We start from the raw sequence: 13,547 nt of genomic DNA on the forward strand, positions 1-13,547 counted from the left end.
TCCCACCCCTCCTCAAACCCACCCTCTCCAGGCTCCACACCTGAAATCTCCAGGAATTTCCATACCTAAAGTTGGCAACTTTAGCTGCTCCCCTCTCAGCAGCCTCTTCCTAAACAAAGTTGTGTCTTTCTCATTAGTGGGAAGCAAAGCAACTTACTTCATTCTCCTCTTCTGCTTTGTGATTTGTATAGCAGCCCTGCAAGAAAGTCTGTGGCTGGTCCAAAATCACCCAGGCAGCTTCCATAGGGAGGCTCCTAGGGATGCTCCTACTGAACAGGAGCAAGCAGCCATGGCTAGTGAAGTAATGCCAGTCAGGAGGCATGAAGACACCCTGAGAGTGTTGGCAGGCCTGCGGTTGCCAACAAAGACAGATTGATGCAAAGGAGGATGGAAAAGTCTCCATATCTCTATTTTGCCTTAAATTGGTTTTGATGCCAGCAGAGTGAGAAAATGCCAGAGGCTCTGGGTGGGTGCCCCATGGTAAATGCACCAAACAATTCCCAAAGATTTTCCAAAACACTACTCTGTCCACATTCATTTTCTACACTCACAGCGTCCCCTGCCAGAATGCAACACATTCCCAGCACTTTGAATTAGCTCCAGAGCTTTAAGGGCTCGCCAGCTGTCACCTGGAGATTGGTAACAATGGTTTTCCAGGAAGAAATGGCTTGTTTGGAGGGTGGAGTCTATGGGATTGTATCTGTCTGAGGTCCCCCTCTTCCTTCTCCTCAGACCCCACCCTCAGCAGACTTCATTCCTAAAATATCCTGGAAGTTTCCAACCTGGAGTTGGCAACCCTATGTCCTTTCCAGGCAACCATCAGCCTACCATTATCTGCCTGTCTGTCTTCAGGTTTACATCTCCTCCCCCCTCCCTGCAGCCTCTACCTAGGGAAAGGGCATTCTTTCCCTGCAATGGGAACCAAAGCAGCTGACATCATTCTCCTTTCCCCTGTATGATCCACACAACAACCCTGCGAGGTATGTTAGGTTGAAAGTCTGTGAATGGTCCATAATCCCCCAGGCAGCTTTTATAACATGAACCTGCAACCTGCACACCATCCTCTGAAGCGCTATCAGGTACATATCAGTGGCAGTAATAGGGTGACTGCTGGCACCTTTTCCTATCATTTTTTGCCTTGTGGTATTCTGCTTGCGATGTGATCTGTCGTTTTTGTGGTGTGGCATGGTTGTGTTATTGGGTTTGTTTGTTTCTTTTGAAGGGGAAGTGATGTGTTGTGGGTGAGGACATATTTTACCTCAGGATACACCAGGTTGCATATGCAACTGATAGTTCCAACTGTCAGGTGGGGGGGGGGAGTTTGAGGTGCAGAATGGAGTGAGGTCCAATCAGCTTCCATATGCAAATGACATTGAAACACTGGCCCAATCAGAGAAGAGTGACCTAGGCTGCAGTGGGTGGGAGAGAAGAGCGGACCCAGCACCCATTCAATGCCAACTGATTAGTCTTGAGTGGCAGTTCATCTGCCAACGGGTGATGTGGTACTCTTCAAGGGCCAATGGGAGAGCCTGGAATCCTGACTAAATTACTAAGCCTTTTATATATAAAAGATACAGCTGTGAAAATAAAAGATACAGCTGTGAAAATTCTGTTCTTCAGAAAATGATTTGCCCCACCAAACTTAAATCTGCAGTGAAGCCTCTATGGTGAGGGATATAACCTGGCCAAATTTCCAAAAAATCAGATGGAGGATGACAGTCATGTGAATTTCTCAGTTCTCACATGTGTGGTTCCTGATTCCAATCATAACTGCGGTAGACGTGGAGAAGGAGTTTCAGCCTCCCACACATACACACCAGAACCCTTCCAAGCCAAGAAAATGGTGGAGGATGGGAGGTTAAATTCTCTTCTTCACATCCATCACAATCATTATTTGAATCAGGCCCCACGTGTACGAGAACTAGGGAACTCACACCTAATGCACGCAGTAACAAATCATCAGACCTTTACCAGTAATTGGCCCCGTTATAAGGATATGAGTACCAAATAGGTTTGCCAAATCTGGGTTTGGAGGTGGAGCCTGGGGAGGTAGGGGTTTGGGCAGGGCCCAAATGCCATAGTGTTCACTCTCCAAAGCAGCCATTTTCTCCAGGGGAATTATGTTGTCTGGAGATCACTTGAAATTCTGGGAGATCTCTAGGCCTTACCTGGAGTTTGGCAACCCTGTTCCTGGTCCTCTTTTCCTTTATGGTTCTTCTCTGTGTAGGCGGTGGAGGCTGTCCATCCTGTTTTGGGTAAATGAGAGGAAAGTTTGCCCCCTCCCTCTGTTGTACATTGCTTGACTTTTCCCCCCTAGAAGCACATTGTGTATATCGGAAACAGTGTGGAGTGGGAACTAAATTTGTCCCCTTCCCTGAGTGACCCCAGTTCCCAAGGTGTGGGAAGAACATTTCTGCACCTGGTATTCTTGCAGGTTTATCATGGATGAAGGAGACGGAGGCTGTTTTTTTCCCTTGGTGTAGTTCCCAGTTGAGGCGAGCGGATGAGTTAATGCAGATTAAACAGCAGAGGAGGAAAAAGAAAGAAGGTGAGAGAAAGATGTGAACTTTTTTTCTTGACAAAAAGGCCTGTTCTAACAAGTCTTTTGGAATCCTTCCGTACCCAGCCAAACTGAGTCACACGCCAAGCCCATCTTTTGCCTGTTCATTGCAACGTGGGTGACAGAAACTCTCCAGGAGGATGGGAAGTGCCTGAATTCTCAATGAGTTTTGTCAAAACCAAGCCCACAGCTGATGTGTGTACAGTGTGAATACACCAGTATAGAACCTACCTGAACCCATATTTGTGCACATACAGGTGGGGCAACTTGGGCTCAAGAAGAAGCCAGGCTCATGTGACAATGCAGGTCTAATTTTTTTGTTGCTTCTTGTCATTTTTTTAAACCAGGTCATGGAAAAACAAGGGGAAGAGACTAAAGATAATATGGAAAGAATAGCAAGAAAACCACCACCCCGACAATAAAGGTAATTTAGATATTTTTACCTTGCTTTTCTCCCCAACGGCAACACACAGCAGCTCACTACATCATTCTTCCGCCCTCCATTTTTTCTTCATGACAACAACCTTGCGAGGTAGGTTAGGCTGGGAAAAATGACTGACTGGGTCAAAGTCACTCAGTGTACTTCAATAGCAGAGTGAGGATTTGAACCAGGATCCCCCCAATCTTAGTCCAACACTATGTGAAGTGACCAGATGCAGCGCAAACCTTCTGTTTTTAAATAAGCATGCAGAAGGGGGGGATTTCAGAGGGTGCAGTTTCTTCAGTACTGCATGGGTAAGAAAAGCAGCTGAAATCGCTTCTTGTGCAAAAGTGGCCACCTGTGCACCATACAGATCACATGTTGTACACTGCAAAAGAACTGGACAGCTTGTTCATCATCAACAAGAAAAATTAGTTTTTCCAAGAATGTCAGGCAGGTATTGTGGACAACTTCTCTCCAGCTGTGCCTAAAATCCACAATACTGATAATGAACATGAAACTAATTATTTCATGAGATAATCCACTCCTTTCTCTTTCTGCCTTGAGGGACATTCCCTGGCGCTTCCCTCCTCCTCCTCCTCCCCAGTTCAGAAAGGGGAATCACTGTCAGCTCAGCTTCACTGCCCAGTTTGCAAAGGGTTAAAACTGCTGCACCTGCTGAGGTGTACCTGTCTTCTGGCACCTGTCTCTTCCAGCCAATCAGCAGCCAAGTTCAGAGGGAACCTACCTGTCAGCAGAATGCTTACACACATAAACCTCTAAGGTGAATCAAACCCTTCACTTTGCAGGTGATGTCTCTGTTTAGAAGGTACTAGGAAGAAACGGTGAAAGGTCTGATTGCTGGGGACGGATTGGAAAATTTTGTGGGGAAACATGTCTAATGAGATTGAGTAAGTCAAACGGCTTTTATTATTCTGTGTAATCCCCAACACTCACACTATGGATTTCAAACTGCTTGTCCTTTGTATGAATTTAAGGGAGCCGCTTCTCTGGCTACAGCAAAGGGTGGGGGGAAGTCCCCCCCCCCTTTTGGGGAACCCTTTAAGTTCAGCCTTCTGTTTTGTTGTGTGGAGTGCTTTGATATTCTCCTAAATATTGCAAGCCTTTGGGGCATGTGTGCATGCCTGTGGTTTGCTTTAAGGTCTCTTACGTATGAAGTAAGAAAAATGATCCAGTCTTAAGTTAAAAACTCTTGAAAGTTCCTGTTGATTTTAATGGATGAAAATCAAATGTGTGCTTAGCTTTCATGATGAAATAAGTTGGGCTTGAAGCAAAGTGTTTAGATTTTGAGAACCGGTAACTGAAAGATCTGTTTCTTTGATGTTTTAGTTTATGGGTGTTTCTCAATTAAAACCACCCTGGCTATGAATATATGTTGGAAGTGATTCTTATTTAAGGTTATTTCTCCATGAAATGTTCCCTGGATGTGTTTTAGTTTTGGTTTTTCTTAACACACAAAGAACAGCAGTGGAATTAAGGAATCTGGCAAACAGTTCTTCACAGTTCTTTTTTTCTTTTTTTGCTGAGAAGGTTCTGTAACCAGAATACTGTGCATAGGATCAGTAACATTTTCATCGTTTTTAAAAAATATTCCAAATGTTGTTGAAAATACAGGTTTGGAGAGCTTCCAAAATCCAGTAACCTATTGTGAGGCAATTCAGGCTTGGTCTGGAACAGCTCTATTTTCTTCAATACATCTACTTTGGAGTTGATGACTTGTGGATTGGAGTGATAGTTTTTGTGTCTAATGAAACATCGTGGATTAAATCTAGGAAGGTATTTATTGCTGTTGCAGGAGAAAGATGCAAAAATGTTGTGGTATCTTAAAGACTAACAGGCTTATTAAGGTGCAAGCTGTTGTAGATGAAAGCATACTTCTTGGGATGTACGTGGAGCATCAAGCTGACAGATTTCAAGAAGCTTGACTTGGATAAATCAGATCAGCTGAAGTTGAAGTGAGATGTTCTGTTAACCCTGAAGTTGCCTTGCATATAATTCACTGGAAAATTCTTGCTTTGTGGAATTGGGCACTGGAAAATAGACTCTTCATTTACAGCCAGGAGAGAAACAAACAGATGGAGGAAATTCCAGAGGAGGAGGAGATGGGTTAGTTGGATGCAGCAATAGAGAGTCAGATGGCATCTTATGAGCAAGCACATTTGTTGTGGCAGAACCTTTTGAACACACAAAGCTGCCTTCTACTTGAGTCAGTCAACTGGTCTGACAAAGTCCATCCTGACTACTCTGACTGGCAGCAGCTTTCCCAAATCTCAGGTGAAGGTGTTTCACATCACCTCCTGCCTGATCTTTTTATCTGGAGGTGCTGGGGATTGAACCTAAAACCTTTTGCGTGTAAGGCACTGACCCACAGCCTTTTCCCACAGCTCACTTTCTCTAGCCCACAAAAAGTTAATCTTTTAGAAAGCCAACAGACTCTTTATCATTTTTAGATACAGCAAAATGAATGTGTAACATTGAATTGTGTTTGTGGCACTCTGGAAAGTTGTGAGTGAAAATTTATTCTGTGTCTCGTGTGTGTGTATACACACACCCCTCTGGCGGTTCAGAACTTTTCCAGATCTGAATTTCTGCACGTTGAGGATGCAGAGCTGCGGGGTCCCTTATGCTTTGTTCAGTGATACCAGAGTTCTTGAATGAGCATAAAGCATTTTCAAATAAAGGGGCATTTGGATTTGGTGTACACAGTCGTTCTAGATGTCCAAAAACCAACTTCGCATATTGGACCAACACTTTGTGCATATATAAGCTTCTTGCCTTAAGAGACTTTGAAGATGGAAAGGTAGCATATAAGTACATAGGTATGTGAGCAAGTTTATAAGCCACTTTGAGACTCCCTAGGGTGGAGAAAAGCGAGGTATAAAAACCAGCTCTTCTAGTCAGAGGTGATTCTTATTTATGAATGGGATCATAACCAGCCTATGGGAGTGTGAAAAGCTGGTTAGTTCTGCTTGCAAACGTGTATACCTGTAGACAGTGGCTGTACTCAGCACTTCAAATACAGCATAGAAGGAAAAACGTCTGATCTTCCAGGCACAGAATACTGTGCCCACTAAGGAGTGAATGACTTTGAATGATCAGACTCTCTATTTCAGTGGTTGTTATCTGAAGGTTACAAATCCAAATTCCCATTTCATCTTTCAAAGGGACTAAAGTTTCCTTTTAGGAACACACATTTTCCTATATTGGTCCTTTTTTTAAAAAAAGCCCAGCATGATAAGTGTCAGACTACAGTCTGGGAGACTCAAATCTCTACTCTGCTACAGAAGCTCACTGGGTGTTTTAGGGCAAGTCACTGTCTCTCAGCCTAATCTACCTCACTGGGTTGTTGTAAGATTAACATAGAGAAAGGAACAATGCTATTGTAAGCCACTACTGAGGAGAATAGAAGGTATAAAATTAAATTAGTGTACACCATTACCTGTATTTTTAAACACACGGTTGCCAACGTTTTTACTAGCCTTGCTCCTATGTCTTTAACAGCTGCCTGTTTTTAAGTAAGTAAAATTTTGCAGGGAGGCAAAAATCATTAGAACAATTTTCCTTTCCTTAATGGCTGTGTGTGTGTGGGGGGGGGAGCTGTTCATTTCAAAGGTTAAGAGCGGAATGTGGCAATGTATGCTTAAGGATGTCCTACTGTGCTCTTTGATTTAATTAACACCCTTCCCCTTTTATGGTGTTTTTCCACCAGTGACATCACAGAATATTATCAATATGTCTTACTTCAGAGTATCACCATTTTCATCATGAGGATTTTTTCCAATTGCTCAAAATGTTTCCCAAGCGTCATCTTAGTCATTTTGGAGCACAATGTGAAAGATTATGCCACAGTGGTTATCTGTATACAGCTAATGCTTGTTGGATCGGGGCCATAGGTACAACCCTTTCTCACCTTCTCATGCCATTTCAGGCATGCCATGATCCAGGGTGAACAAGTAATGAGTCTTTGGGAGTAATCCTAAGCATGTCTACTTGGCAGCAAGCTCTATTTTATTCGATGGGGTACCGTCAGAAAAGTGTTCATAGGATTATAGCCCTTGGCTAGGAAACTGGGAGATATTGCCTGTGATTGCTGCACACTTTTTGAGTGCTTACAGTGCTAAGCCTGTACACTTGAATGTGTTTTTATTCCGTTTATGTCTCAATCAGGACCAACCCACCTCCTGTACAGGTACTAAATTAGCATAGCAAACTCTTTTCTTGCAAATCGCTGCAGTAGTCATCTTGTACACATTTGGACCAGATTTGTGCATAGAAATGTCACAGGCTGTCCCTCTTGCATTTCATGACCTTTTGAGTCCACTGTTCACATATCTGCCAGCTAAGAAGATCTGTGCATCTGATCAAGTGGGATCTGTGGTCTATGAAATTTCCATGAACCTTTAAGTTAAAGGTGCCACAAGATGCCTTTTTGGTGTATGTTATTTATATATTAATATCTTGCATTTCTCCCCAATGATGCATCTTACAATGTTCTTATTCCATCCTCATTTTTTCTGTGGAAAAACACCCCTGGGAGGGAGATTTGGCTGAGACTGGTTGCCTGGCCAAGATTTGATCTGGTATGCCTTAGTTTTCTTAGCCGGAAGAAAATTTACTACCATGGAAGCAGCTGCAGTTTCCAGTGTAGCAGGGTGACCAAGACCAAGCTCTCCATGGCAAAATTGCAAGGTTGTATGCAAGCCATACAATATGGAGCTGCGGTGGCTCAAGTGCTTAAGACGCTGAACTGCAGGCTGTGAAAGGTCAGTAGTTCAGCAGTTCGAGACCCGGGTGCCGCAGGACGGAGTGAGCTCCCGTCTCTAGTTCCAGCTCCTGCCAACCTAGCAGTTCTAAAGAAAGAAATTGCAAGTAGATAAATAGGTACCACTTCGGTGGGAAGGTAACAGCGTTCCGTGTGCCTTGGTGTTTAGTCATGCCGGCTGCATGACCACGGAAATGTCTTCAGACAGCGCTGGCTCTTCGGCTTGGAAACTGAGATGAGCACTGCAACCCTAGAGTCGGATTCGACTGGCTTTCGAGCAAGGGAACCTTTACCTTTTTATGCAAGCCACATACTTGCACATTTAGATGAATCACTCTTATTATCCTTTTAAATATGCAATTGGTATACATGGTGCTTTACAAAACAATGTAAAAGAGGCAATTTCCCCACGATACAGCCATCCATCAATGGCCTCATAATAAGGAACTCTGCTTTCACTGTTTGTTTTCCCGTATGAAATCTTTGAAGGATAAGAGTTGAACCGTCTTTTTGTCTGAACTAGCAGATGTTTCATGCAAACCGGTGTGTGTGTGCATCTTCAGTTGTGGTTCTGTCGTTCTTTGTTTAAAAAGGCTAAATTCAGAGCAAGGAGATGGAGTGAGTCAATTATATTGCAACTGCTTGTCTTCTGTAAAAACCTACTGGCTTACACTCCTACCTTCAAAGGAACTTGAGAGGGCTGATGGCTGGGTTTCTCCTTTTGTGATGCTGATTTTACTGATGGCTAATTTAAAGAAAAACACACAAGTCATCCTCCCTCTGATCTGAACTGATGGGAACTTGTTTGTGTTCCACCTCTGGCTCCAGGCCTTCAGCAAGAATTATTCCTTCTTCTATCACCTCAGTCCTCATGGCAATAGCTTTGTAGATGTAGGCAAGCTTTTTAGGATGATCAATGAGACAGCTGATGGCAATTGCTGCAGATGTGGAGATCTCAGATGCTGACAGAAAGCAATAGATTTCTGTATCAAGAATAATGAGTCACATCCCCTCAAGGGAAGATGGAAGAGAAGAGGTTAAATAGGAAAGATGTGAAAAATTGTACTGGAACCTTGTCTGCAATTGCCTTGGCGACTGGTTTCTCTTGGTGTAGATGAGGAGAAAACTTAGGCTTCAATATAGATTAATCTATTTCCCCAAATGGCTGCTCACTGGAGCGTGTGTGTTAGCTGGTTGTTCAAGCTGACTGCCTCCTGTAGCTTCATTGTAGCTGTATCATCATTTGTTTATTAAAATAATTTCTGCCTTTCTCGAAGGACTCAAGGCAGTTCACCAAATTGCCTACTGGCATTTTTTAACAAAACCCCCTCACAATAATAGAATGCAGTATAAATCATATTTTAAAAAGAATGGTTTTTAATTACTGATTCATTCAGCTTGATCAGCATCCTGAAATGAAACTCATGAAATAATTTCCCTCAACTAAAAGTGCTCTGAAATGAAATGCATACCTTCCAAAAAAAATAATAGTTGACTGTAGTGCTTGACCTCCTTGGGCAAACTGTACCACAGTCTTGGTCTGGTGACTGCAAAGGCTGTGGGGTGAGCCGAGGAGGAGGGCATAGGTCTGTGGGAAAGCACTGTGAGCCACAGGTGAACAAAGGAGCACACAGGTTTCTGCAGGGAGATGGAGCATTTCTCAGGTTGTGAAGGCTTTAATCATCACTGGTGTTTACAGCACATCAGATACAAGTGGATGGTCTGGTCTGTATGGGTTCTTCTCTGTAAAAGTAAAGGTAAAGGTTCTCTTGCTCGAAAGCCAGTCGAATCCGACTCTAGGGTTGCGGTGCTCATTTCCGTTTCAAAGCCGAAGAGCCAACGCTGTACCATGAGGAAAAATTTATATCTTCCCTGCCCCCCCCCCCCCCAATTTTAATTAGGTCCAAAAGTGTGTTAAACTCCTCTCTGCTTAACTGGTGAAAACTGAAAACCACAAATGTCTTACCAAATGGCTGCACCTATATTCCAGCTACATCAATTTTATCAGGCACGTTCTCTTCCTCTCTCTTTGACACTTTTTCTTAGCAAAACACTGTGGTTCATATTTTGCTTTCTGAGGTGGGGAGATTAGGGGGAAGTGCTTACATAAGAATTTGCTATGCGTCCTTTTGTACTAAAATCTACATTCTTCAAATTTCAAACTCTTCCTCTAGCTCTCCAGAAGTTAAATCCATGATTAGGACTGGAGACATTTTGAGCACATAACTGTAGGAACATGAACAGCAAGGTGCCATTTATGGTTAGGCTTCCCAAGTCCCCCGGGGGGGCGAGGAAACCCAGGCCTCAGAGGCCCGTTCCCCGCCACCAGCGGATCAGGCCCCAGGGGGAACCCCACCTCGACGTGCGCGTCACCCAGAAGTGACACGACCACACCAGGCACGCTGGGGGTGGGGCCACGGTCATCCGAGGGAAAACTCTATGGTTTTTCCTCGGATGGTCGTGGCCCCGCCCCCAGTGTGCCCGGCGTCCTCACATCACTTCCGAGTGACGTGCGTGCGATGTGTGCGCGCTCCATCCGCGGCACGGGAGTCCCCCGGTAAGGAGATATTTTGACTTGGCAACCCTATTTATGGTATACAATCTGTCATATCATGTGCCCTAGTCAGTGAGATTTATTTGCAGCTATTACTTTATAATGGGACCAACTATTGCGGAATATTAATACAGCAGGTACAGAAGAGTTTTCAGAAACATGTATTCGAAATAGGGCCTTCAGGCAGGCATCATTGGTATGAAAACTGAGGTGGGTGTACTGTGTCCTAGTGGTTGGAGGGCATCTGTACACCCAACTGGATTATCTGCATTTATTCTCTCTCTCTAAAAGACAGATCAATTCCAGTTCAAAGTTCATGGGTTTGGGTTTTTTTTGGAAGTTTCTCTGATCCAGCATCTAAGAGTCCCTAGAAGGAATTCAATTGAAGAAAAATTTATAAATTGAGAGTAAAAAATAGCAGGCTCTGGAACCCTTTCCCCTTCAATGACCTCCCTCTCTGTTATTTGAAAATGGAGAAATAAAGACGTTTGAGAGCACAAAAACTAGTCAAGCTCCTGTGTTCTGTATTTAAAAGGTTTTTCCCAAGGGAAGGAGGTGTGTGAATCGGGGCTGGTGGTGGCAACCTGGCAATTAGAGTTGAAACATAATTTGAAGATACATTCCTTGCTAAAAGGACTGTGAATGTGCATATGTGATAATGTCTATACAGTTAAACTGTGTGGATGAGCAAGCCCAAAATGTGTGTATTGCAGGCTGAAGAGTAATTGGTTTAGAAATTTAAAGTCAGTGTTCATGATGTGATGGACCAGTTTTGGATCCATCCAATTAGGACATTTATGAATTGAGCATCAGTGCATGGCGCATGCCAACAAACACTTCTGGGTGGGTAGAGTCACTGTCTATGTAGGATCACTAGTGATTCGGTTGGGGGCCAAGACTGGGACTGCAAGCGGGCCCAGGGTGGTAACCATCCCAAATAAATCTATCTCTGATTTTGTATTCAACTAAGAGTGACTTGTAGAGCAGGATGAAATAGCTGGCAGTTTGATGTATGGATTGTGAGTTTATAATCTTCAAGATGCCTGACTATATACCGGATAAAGTAAAGAACCCACTACTGACTAAAAGCCCAAGAGAGGAGATCCTCCAACTAGCTTAGTTACATCAAGTCTTCTCATCATTGATCCCTTCATAAACTGAGTCAAACATTTATAACACTTTTCCTTCAAAGCTTAAATTTAACTGTCTAGAAACAGTACCCCCAATCATCCCATAACAAAAGTCTCAAAGGCACATTTCAGAGTCCTTCAGCCTTTACTTCTCCTTTCCCCTTCTCTTCCGCAGCTTGTAAGGACTTTTTGGGGCTGCTGCCCCTTGCTCTGACAGAGTCCTCTCTGGAAGAACCAGTGTCTAGCTCGCTGCTGGACTTGCTGTCCTCTTCTTTTCCCCCGTCCTCTGGCCTTCCCAGCTGAACCCTTAGGAATTCTTGAGCTTTCAGAACAGAGTCAATCTTTTCTTTCCCCTCCCTTTTCTTCTGTTGTAGTTTTTGTAGTGATAAAAAATAATAAAAAATCCCCTCCGGGGGCTCAAAAAAAAAAAGATGCCTGACTATATTGGCCTGCAGAAGCTTCAGGCTCTGACACTTTCCTTACTGAGGGTGCTGTAAGTGGATAGTTAGAAATGGCAGGTGGAAAGGACAGGTGGGGTGAAGCTGTGTTTTGCAAGTGCATTTATTAGCCACATGAAAGGATGATTCACACATATGTGTTGTTCATCTCTTAAGCGGAGTTATCAACAGGCCTGAAGAATGATGATCCGTCTCTTTAATAAAGGCTTAATAGTATGCTAATTAGCAGGTGATGTTATTTATCTCCATGCTATGAAAAGCCAGTGTCGATTAGTGGCTAGAGTACCAGACTAGGATCATGGCATCCGGCCCCATCACTCCTGGGCAAATAGAAAGGGAAGTCCAGGAAGCAGTGACAGACTTCACATTCCTGGGATCAAAGATCGCTGCAGACGGTGACTGCAGTATGAAATCGAAAGATGCCTGCTCCTTGGGAGGAAAGTGATGGCAAACCTAGACAGTGTAATAAAAAGTAGAGACATCACCCTGCCAACAAAAGTCAGTATGGTCAAAGCAATGGTATTCCCAGTAGTAATGTATGGCTGCGAGAGTTCGACCATTAGAACATAAGAGAAGTCAATGTTGGATCAGGCCAATGGGCCATCTAGTCCAACACTCTGTCACACAGTGGCCAAAAATACCAGGTGCCATCAGGAGATCCACCAGTGGGGCCACAACTCCAGAACCACTCCCACTGTTGCCCCCACCCCCCAAGCACCAAGAATACAGAGCATCACTTGCCCCAGCCTGAGAGTTCCTATCTATACCTTGTGGCTAATAGCCACTGATGGACGTCCGCTCCATATGCTAATCTAATTCCCTCTTGAAGCTGTCCATGCTTGTAGCCGCCACCACCTCTTGTGGCAGTGAATTCCAAGTGTTAATCACTCTTTGGGTGAAGAAGTAGTACTTCCTTTTATCTGTTCTAACCTGACTGCTAAGCAATTTCATTCAGTGCCCACGAATTCTTGTATTGTGAGAAAGAAAGAAAAGTACTTCTTTTTCAACCTGCTCTAGCCAGTGCATAATCTTGTAAACTTCGATCATGTCACCCCTCAGCCGTCATTTCTCCAAGCTAAAGAGTCCCAAGCGTTCTAACCTTTCTTCATAGGGAAAGTGTTCCAACCCTTTTATCATTCTAGTTGCCCTTTTCTGCACTTTTTCCAATGCTATAATATCCTTTTTGAGGTGTGGTGACCAGAACTGTACACAGTACTCCAAATGAGGTCACACCATTGATTTATACAGGGGCATTATGATACTGGCTGATTTGTTTTCAGTACACTTCCTAATATTACCCAGCATAGCACTGGCCTTTTTTATTGCAGTCACACACTGTCTCAACATTTTCATTGAGTTATCTACTATGACTCCAAGATCTCTCTCTTGGTCAGTCTTTGCCAGTTCGGACCCCATTAATGTGTATTTATGGTTCGGATTTTTGGCTCCAATGTGCATCACTTTGCACTTGGCCACACTGAACCCCATTTGCCACGTTGACGCCCACTCACCCATCCTCGACAGATCCCTTTGGAGTGCCTCACAATCCTCCATGGTTCTCACCACCCTGAACAACTTCATGTCATCTGCAAATTTAGCCACTTCACTGCTTACTCCCAACTCCAAAGCATTAATAAACAC

General features: G+C 43.8%; 1 protein-coding gene across 2 annotated transcripts in view; it reads left to right on the forward strand.

The window, feature by feature from the left end:
- Positions 1–3,778: 3,778 nt before the first annotated feature.
- Positions 3,779–13,547, forward strand: part of GRHL3 (grainyhead like transcription factor 3) — a 73,491-nt gene continuing 63,722 nt past the window's right edge. For both annotated transcript variants that reach the window (XM_015424853.1, XM_015424854.1), the window contains exon 1: positions 3,779–3,892. In XM_015424853.1, coding sequence (XP_015280339.1) covers positions 3,876–3,892 — 17 coding nt within the window. In that variant the 5' untranslated portion in view covers positions 3,779–3,875. The remainder of the gene's footprint in view (positions 3,893–13,547) is intronic.

This window comes from Gekko japonicus, unplaced genomic scaffold, assembly GCF_001447785.1.
Source record: "Gekko japonicus isolate JY-2015 unplaced genomic scaffold, Gekko_japonicus_V1.1 scaffold1176, whole genome shotgun sequence".
Classification (NCBI taxonomy): domain Eukaryota; kingdom Metazoa; phylum Chordata; class Lepidosauria; order Squamata; family Gekkonidae; genus Gekko; species Gekko japonicus.